This window comes from Poecilia reticulata, linkage group LG9 (genome assembly GCF_000633615.1).
Source record: "Poecilia reticulata strain Guanapo linkage group LG9, Guppy_female_1.0+MT, whole genome shotgun sequence".
NCBI classification, from domain to species: domain Eukaryota; kingdom Metazoa; phylum Chordata; class Actinopteri; order Cyprinodontiformes; family Poeciliidae; genus Poecilia; species Poecilia reticulata.
Genome location: NC_024339.1, coordinates 4,254,504 through 4,263,060, shown reverse-complemented (window position 1 = coordinate 4,263,060; position 8,557 = coordinate 4,254,504). Strand labels below are relative to the sequence as shown.

At 40.7% G+C, this 8,557-nt stretch overlaps 2 protein-coding genes across 18 annotated transcripts in view; one reads left to right on the top strand and one right to left on the bottom strand.

Moving 5' to 3' along the window:
* Positions 1 to 8,557, top strand: part of zbtb26 (zinc finger and BTB domain containing 26) — a 1,115,122-nt gene that overhangs the window by 77,576 nt on the left and 1,028,989 nt on the right. The gene's annotated exons all lie outside the window — the stretch shown is intronic.
* The window catches only part of pdzd2 (PDZ domain containing 2), a 192,590-nt gene that overhangs the window by 69,906 nt on the left and 114,127 nt on the right, over positions 1 to 8,557 (bottom strand). For all 17 annotated transcript variants that reach the window (XM_017306570.1, XM_017306566.1, XM_008417432.2 and 14 more), the window contains one exon: positions 347 to 569. In XM_017306570.1, coding sequence (XP_017162059.1) covers positions 347 to 569 — 223 coding nt within the window. The remainder of the gene's footprint in view (positions 1 to 346; positions 570 to 8,557) is intronic.

The following is an 8,557-nucleotide window of genomic DNA, read 5'->3' as shown; positions in this document are numbered from 1 at the left end:
CTAGCTCCGGTTCCTTCCCCACCAGAGAGGTGACGTTCCACGTCCCAAGAGCCAGCTTCTGCAGCCAATGATCAGACCGCCAGGGTCCCCTCCCTCGGCTGCCGCTCATAGCACAATGCACCCGTGAGATCAGCATCATCATATGACTGTTAAAATCACTCATTGCAATAATGTTTATTGAGAGGGCTGAGAGATGGGCAAGCAAAGCAGCAAAATCATCCATAAAAACATCTATTATATTTCAACTTTATTTTGCCAGGAAAATTCCATTGAGATTAAAAATCTCCTGCAAGAGAATCCTGACCAATATTAATAGGGAACTGAGCTTTCCACGGTGAGTGCTAACCTTTATTAAGAGTAACCTCCATCACGATGCAGTCTTTTGGACCTAGACCAGGACCCTTGTGGCCTTCAACACCTTCCACGCCTAATGGGACAGGTGTGCCCGCATGAGTATAAGAGTTGGATGAGCTGGAGCGACTGGGTAGAGTTGGGGTTGCACATGGAGTTAGGCTGGGATTGCGCAGACAGGTGCGAATTGTAAGGGTCACTACCCCTCTTTTCAGCTGCTGTTAGAAACATGGAAAAGAAGTCCATTAAAAAGATGAAGAAGTCAACAACTTGGCATTTTAAGACAGTGCTTCTAAAGTTCTTTTTTCACATCTTCAGTGTGTCACAACAACTAAAAAAACTAAATCCAGTTTATTTGGAGGCACAAACTTAAAAATACATTACTAGGGTATTATGTTTAAAGGCAGACATACTTTTACTATCCATCCATCCATCCACCCATCCATCCATCCATCTATCCATCCATCCATTTTCTTGCACCCCTGTCCCTCAGTGGGGTCGGGAGGGTTACTGGTGCCTATCTCCAGCTAACGTGTCGGGCGAGAGGCGGGGGTCACCATGGACAGGTCGCCAGTCTGTCGTAGGGCAACATAGAGACAAACAGGACACACACACACTCACACCTAGGGGCAATTTTTAGAGGCCAATTAACCTGACAGTCATGTTTTTGGACTGTGGGAGGAAACTGGAGTACCCGGAGAAAAGCCACGCATGCACAGGGAGAACATGCAAACTTCATGCAGAGAGACCGGGGCCGGGAATCAAACCCAGAACCGGCAGTCCACCTTGTTTTTGTTTTAAAAACTGTTGACAGGAAATGAAAATATTACTGAGTAATTACTGTATGTTACAGGAAGACAATGCTGACAATACCTATACCCAAATATTTGATTTTGAAATCTTCAACTCGCGTGCTTTTATTTCAGAAGGGGGAGGCGCTCCCACCTCCCCTTTCTGAATGGCTCAGAGTGTTTGAGAGGTAGGAGGCAGCAGTGGGAGTCAGAAATGCCTTTTGAGTGAGGTAAAACGGTCTGTCAGGAATGTTCTCATGAATATCGCTTAACATTTTGTCAGTTTACTTTGACATATAGAAACCAAATCTTTTTGGTTGTTTTAATTCTGGAATACTACAATTTTCTTTACTGCTAACTTTGTCTAAAATTTAGCTACTCCAGCCACAATTTTTTATTTCAACACAATGAGACTAAAACAGCAGTAATATGAGCCTTTTTAGTTGTTGTTTAAAGTGTAATGTCAGTGTGAGCAATGGCTACATAACACCTGTTCATACTTGACTATTTATCAACATATATATTATGTGTAATGTATCATCAGGGAAATGGCAGTGTTAGAGCAGTGATGCTGTTGACAAAAGGTGAAGAGACTGAAGAGACTGAGAAGCTCAGGTGAGACCTGCAATTAGTTTATTGAAATATGTATGAACCAGTTTTAATTTTGAAATAAACTAAGCAATTTTATTATGAAAATAGTAGGCCAGAGAAGAGATAGGAGAGCCAGGTGGAGCTTCATGATGTGAAGCTATTAAAATCATAATAATTATAGCCAGAAAGGAGAACAGAGGAGGACTAACTTAAGGTTGATTTTTTTTTTTTTTTTACTTTTCAATAAATATTTTTTTCTCCATTATTTCTTCACTATAAGGGTAACAGTTTATGATTACGTTATGAGCTGCAGTGGAACACCCCATTATTCTGCACACGGTGAAATGTTTTTCCGTAGTGACCTCTCAGTGGATTTTGTTCTTCCTGTTTGGCTCTAAAATGAACCATTTTTATGCTGAGGAGCTGTACCTTAGCTGTTCATCTCCGAAACCATTTCATATTTTGTAAGTTTAGGAGCAGCAGAGAGGAGACATGAAAATGAGAGGGTGTGATGGAGACCAGGATTACATCCCTAATAAATTTATTTATTACTTATTATTGATATTTATTTACAGACCAAATTCTTTTTGTTTCAGTTATTTCAGTTACATTGTGACATTTTAGGCCATCCTTCCAGTACAGAGAGAGATTGTGGGGAAAATGTCAGTTTGTTTCTGATTTAGATTGGTTTGAGTTTGCTAATTGTTTGAGTACTTATCTTTCTGAGTGTGTCTCCTCAGCAGGATGGAGCAGCAAAGGGAGACAAGGGCTCCAGGTGCTGATAAAAAACTCCTGGAGCCAGGGGCGGATCTAGAAAAATATTGATGGGGTGGTAAGAGGGGGGCAGGGATTTTTTCAGGGGTGGCAGCATATGCCAGTATGTCAATCGTTTTATTTTAAATATGCTGTAGGAGACGTAGTTTGATGATTAGTTCAGTTTTTGTCGCTTGTTTAACTTTTAGGAATTGCAGCGGCTGCAGACAGTGTGCCACAATAAAGGTACAATAAAGCTGATAAACAGGTGAAGAACCAAACACCACTCCTATTCTGCCTTTTCTCACTCTGTGCCGGCTTTACACAGACCCGTTGTCATGGCAACCGACAGACAACAGCTCAACGAGCAGAAGGAGCAGAGATTACCGATCAGGGGAATCAACACCAAAAAACAAACATTTCCCAAACAAAAACATAACATTGGGTCTGTTACATTATGCCATTAGGCTTGATGTCTATATTGTCATTATTAATAAGTTTTCGCCTGAGCACAGCGATGGTTGATTAGCTTTTTTAAACACCTGCTCTACTGATGACTTGGTGTGTGGGTTGACCTGTTTTAGTGCTAACGAAACCAAAACACACCGAACTGCGCAGCACATGTTAAGGTTAACAAAGTCAATAGAAGGCTACAGTTAGGCTAGAATACCTGACCCTCTGCTCCCTTGTTCGATGTTTTTTTAAAGTTAAAACTCTATTATGTTCGTTTCTGAGGTACAGCAATAATGTTCGTGGGTCAAATTGACCCGGGGAGTGTTTAGTCATGCTATAGTGTCAGAAACCAAAATATTCCTCCAAAACGTTTCTGTATCTGATTATTAACTCCAATACTAACCATTTCAATCAATATTTGTGCAATTATGTTTTTTTATTTCTCACAAATAAAGGATCAATGACAACAATTTACTCATTTGGACATAAAAAATGTGATTTTCAATTTTTTTATGCCCACTGAAAAAACCTAAACACAAAATGACACCAACTATCCTTGAAAGTGATTTTTTTGTAAAAAATTTTATGTTACATTTAGATTTTTTCTTTGAAGGGGTGATGTTTATAATTGAACTTGAGACACTTTTCTGCTCTGGGTCAAATTGACCCGCTGATTAAAATCAAGACAAATGAGTCCTGAAGATGATCCTCCAGCTGGTTTTCCAGTTTAAACCTGCATGTTCAAAACAAAACGGGGGTTTCATCACATGCTGCCCAGATTCTTATGCCATATTTAGCTGTGTGGAAGGCATATATTGCCTAAATGAGTAGGCTCATTCTCTGCATCCCTTAGACTGGCTGTTGACTCATCCTTTGACTTATAAACTCTGGTCAGAATGAGGACCTCCACACCCCTCCAAATATGCATGTATATGCATTTGGTCCAGCTCCTTCCAGTTCTTTCCCAAAACTCTCCTTCCTTTTAGATTTGTCATTTCAACAATGATTTTCTGTATTGCACTAGGCCTGAGTGCAATACTGACTTGATGTGAGTTACTGCCATCCTAGTCAACCCTGGAATGATCAACAAGAAGTTACAGAGCTTCCAGGGTTGTTATCTTTTTATTTCCCTGCGGCTCATTTCCTGATCTCTGACAGTGACGATATCACATGTACCTTCAGTGTGTAATGTGTTTAGGACTCCCTTGCAGAGAGTATTTATGTTCCCCTCTCCACTTATACTGAGTGTCCACTCAGTGTGGGTGGAGTTTGTCCAGGGGAACAGAAAAGGTTCCTGTCAAAAGTTGTATGAACACCTGCTTTCTGGCAGCTTTCTAGTGAAGTAAAGAGAATAGTGAAAGAGTATGTTTGTGTGCGTGTTTAGGTGTGTGTGTGGTGTGTGCATGCATGTGTGGTGTGTGTGTGTGTGTGTGTGTGTGTGTGTGTGTGGTGAAATATGTCTCATAGGTGCAAAGAAACAAATAAAATTGGACATTTTTTTTAACCTTTTTACCCTTCAACTTGACTGCCGGGTCAAATTGACCCGAACAGTATCTATGTAACAAATAGACCGGGGGGGGCTGCAAAGGTGTAAAATGAAGCATTTTCCATTTTCATTTTATACATAGGGTGCACCTATTAGGACAAATAGAAAAAGTTTCATGCAGAAAAAATACTTCTATTTTTAAAAAGTCTTAAAACTTTGAAACGGGTCAAATTGACCCGCAACATAACAGGAGGGTTAAAACTTTTTCCTCACCTGTTAAATCTGAAGCACATGTTATCTAATTCATAGGGTTGAATTAACCACTAATTCTTCAGATTCTTTGCATGACTGTGGTAATGTTTGAGTGTTGGAATTGCCCAAAGTATAAAAGCCAGCTTCTTTGTGTCACTGTGAAAATGGGTGTTGGTGTAACTGTGACCTGCAGCTCCAAATAAATCTACCTCGACTGCATTTTGTTGCCTTACCTCCTTCCTGAACGCAGAGCCTCCACTGGTCAAAGTCACAGAAGCCTTGGGGAGAGTTTTTAAAATAAATGAGTGAAAACTTTACTGCAAGGGTTAGATTATGAGGTAAATAGGATTGACAGTGTATGAAATGTATATGGGGGAATTTTTCTGCCAAAATTCGAGAGCACACATTTTCAGCTTGAAAGTTTTGATCTCAAAACTTTTAATATTTTTGCTTACACTTTCATTTTAAAAGCATGATTTCATGTCTTTCTTCTCAAAACTTGTAATGTTCACTCAAACCTTTCTTCTTTTGCTCTTGCCAAACTCTGCTCGTTTACGAAATATTCTTTGTTTGCTTTTGGAACCATCAGCCAATAGAATGAAAGTGTTGTAGTGGGTACGTTTCGTTCCTTTCTACCGGGGGTGCCTGTGTGGCTATCGATTGTAGCAACCTGCGTAGGGTTGCCACCCGTCCCTTTAAATACGGAATCGTCCCGTATTTGACTGTTAAATGTTGCGTCCCGTATTAAACAGATACGGGACAAACTTTGTTCCGTATTTCTATAACTGTCCGATAGACACACCTATCACACACACATATCAAAACTAAGTGTAACAATAATGACYAAAATAAAACACAGGATATATTAAGGTCAGATAAATTGTTGTGGCGGGAGCTAAAGGACCCCCAGAATGCTACGGACTGACGCTGTTGTGGTTGCCTAGAGACGGACACTACGTAGCCGCAGTGAGCTGCTATGACCACGTCTTTTTAAAACATCCTCAACCCGATACTCCACCGTCCTTAGAAGCAAAACCTCTCGTAAAGATACAGATGTGAGAGGGAATACTCAGATCCCAGGATGAATCATGTCAGTGTGGATGAATACAGGCAATTAAAACAAATATGTTCGTCCTGGCGCGGTGTGCTGCTGTATGAATGGATCAGGAGAGTAACTGCAGACCCGGTTAGAACCTAAAGAACCAGACATCAGCATCTCTTCATCCCTCAATCAAACCCTGAGGCTGATATGGTACAGAACATTTTGCTATGATTAAGTTTCTTATTGTTGTTTTAGTAGACTGTTATGGTTTGATTATTAGGTAATCAATTATTTACTTATTTAATGTATAGTAGTATCAGCCAAAAATAATATAAATGGCCATTTAAAGAACAAATCATACTAGGAGATTAACAGTAAATACATAAATATTTCCTACTTTAAAAAGGTTTGTTAGGGCTTTCTGTTTGTTTTATTAAGAAATGTTGACATATTAATTCAGTGTTCAGTGGTCATTTAAATGTATTATTAATGTCAGACCACCTTCTGCCCAGGGGCGGTTCTAGAYGGGGCCAACAGGGGTGCAGAAGAAATTATGCTAGATAAATGTCTTTTGTTAATATTCAGAGGTGGATTTTTTTAACCTTCACAATTTTACTTTAACAATGAATTAAAAATTATAGTGCTGCACTTTTAGCTGCTGTATCGAGATAGGATCACACTTTCCATCTGCTAGATCAGGATCTGCAACCTGATTCAACCTGCATCTCTGGAGACACAAGTTGCTCTTTGGATCACTTGATATGTCAAATAATGAAATATTGCTGTTTTTTTGTTTCATTCTTTTTTTAAGTGTCGCCATGGAGAAACACTAACTATCCTGGCTCCCATGGTAAATTTGTCTAGAACCAGCCTCCAAACCTAGCTCCTTATTTGTATAAATATTTTAGTAATGCTGTTTACAATACCAGAATTTTCACATAACGTTTATACTTTTGGAGCCCTGTTTGAGGACACATTTTGATTATTAAATTAGGTGTTATGATCAGTTACTCAGTACTTGAGCAGTTTACCAAATACATTTTACACTTTGTTTAAGGTATGCTACTCTGATTGGAGTACTCTTTGGATGTCTTTTTTTTTAAAAGGTGTTGTTGGCTATAGTTGCTTTTATTGGAAAGTAGTCTGAAAAGGAAAGTGGGTAATGAGAGAGGGGGAAGACATGCGGCAGGTTCAATTACTGGCCAGGCCAGTAATTGAACCTGTGACCACATCCACAAAGACTAAGGCCTCAATATGTGGGTTGTGCTTTGCCCCTGCGCCACAACAGCACCCAGTCTGGATCCCTTTTTAAAAACAAAAAACACTACCATATAATATTGTCTATTGTTGCAGCGGCTATCCCACCCCATGAAAGTAGAGTGACACGCGCCGTGGTGGGCGTCCCTCATTTTATTTTCTGAAAGGTGGCAACCCTAAACCTGCGCCACCCACTGGTCTGCAGGTACCCCCTAGTGGTCCGCGATGTACTGCATATAATCGACCATTATTTGCCGTGACGTTAGCTCAAAGTGCGACGCTACAGTTAGCTTACCAAACAATTTAGACCAGACTTTGTCATGTTAATATGATGAAATTGTATCATTCAAGGGGGACTGACCAACCAACCCAGAGTCAGGTTGAAGCTGTTTCCGCTGTAACCTGTGTTTCAAAGTTGGCTGAGGAGGATGTAGTAATGCGTAAAGATCCACCACAAGTTGCAAGACTTAGTAATGGCGAAATACTGGCTAACCTGCCTAACTATCTGCCACATTTATCAGATAACCAAGTTGAGGATATTACAAAACTCATGTCAGACTTCCAATGTCTGTTTGGGGATGTTCTTACCAGAGGTCGCGTTAACAGAATATTTTCAGTATTTGACCGTTTTTGTTTTTTTTAAACGACAGGAAAATTTAAAGCTCGTTGGTCATTTGACAGGTTATAATTGACACCCTTGACTGGTGCACATGCGAAAACAGGGTCGCAACTATATATTATTCAAGTGGATGCGAAAACATAAATCGCCCCCCACCCCCGGCCTAACACCTTCTTCACAACCATTCCAGTTCTGTTCTAGAACACGTCGGTCAGATAATAAATTGTTGTTACATATTCCTGGGACCACACTGAGTGACGGCAAATAGGAGTAGTATTCACTGTCACTGCTCCTAATCTTTGGAACAACCTACCTTTTAACATTAGATCTGCCCATTGTCCTGAACACTTCATATCGATCCTTCAAACTCATTTTTATTCTTTGGCTTTTGCTAAGGCCTGACATTGTAATTTACTTGTCTGTTTTAATTTGTGTTTTATTCTTATGTGTTTTTGTCTGTGCTTCATGAATACCGTACAGACCTTTGGTGCAATTAATATCTGTTTAAGTGCTTCATAAATAAAATTGACATTGACATGATTAGGTTTTTGTTTTATTTATTTATAACTAATCATGATATGAGCTGTCCACCACTCCGGTGGTGGGGGAGGAAGCCGGTCAGACCTGGCAGGCCCAAACGTGTAGTGAGGGTCTGCTGGGAAYGTCTGGCGGAGTCCMCTGTGAGACGGAGCTTTAACTCCCATCTCCGGCAGAACTTCGAACCCGTTCCGGGGGAGGTTGGAGACATTGAGTCTGCGTGGACCATGTTCCGTGCCTCCAATTGCCGAGGCGGCTTATCAGAGCTGCGGCCGCAAGGTTGTTGGTGCCTGTCGCGGCGGCAACCCTCGAACCCGTTGGTGGACACCTTCGGTGAGGGATGCTGTCAAACTGAAGAAGGAGTCCTATCGGGCCTTTTTGGCCTGTGKTACTCCAGAAGCAGCTGATGGGTACCGGCGGGCGAA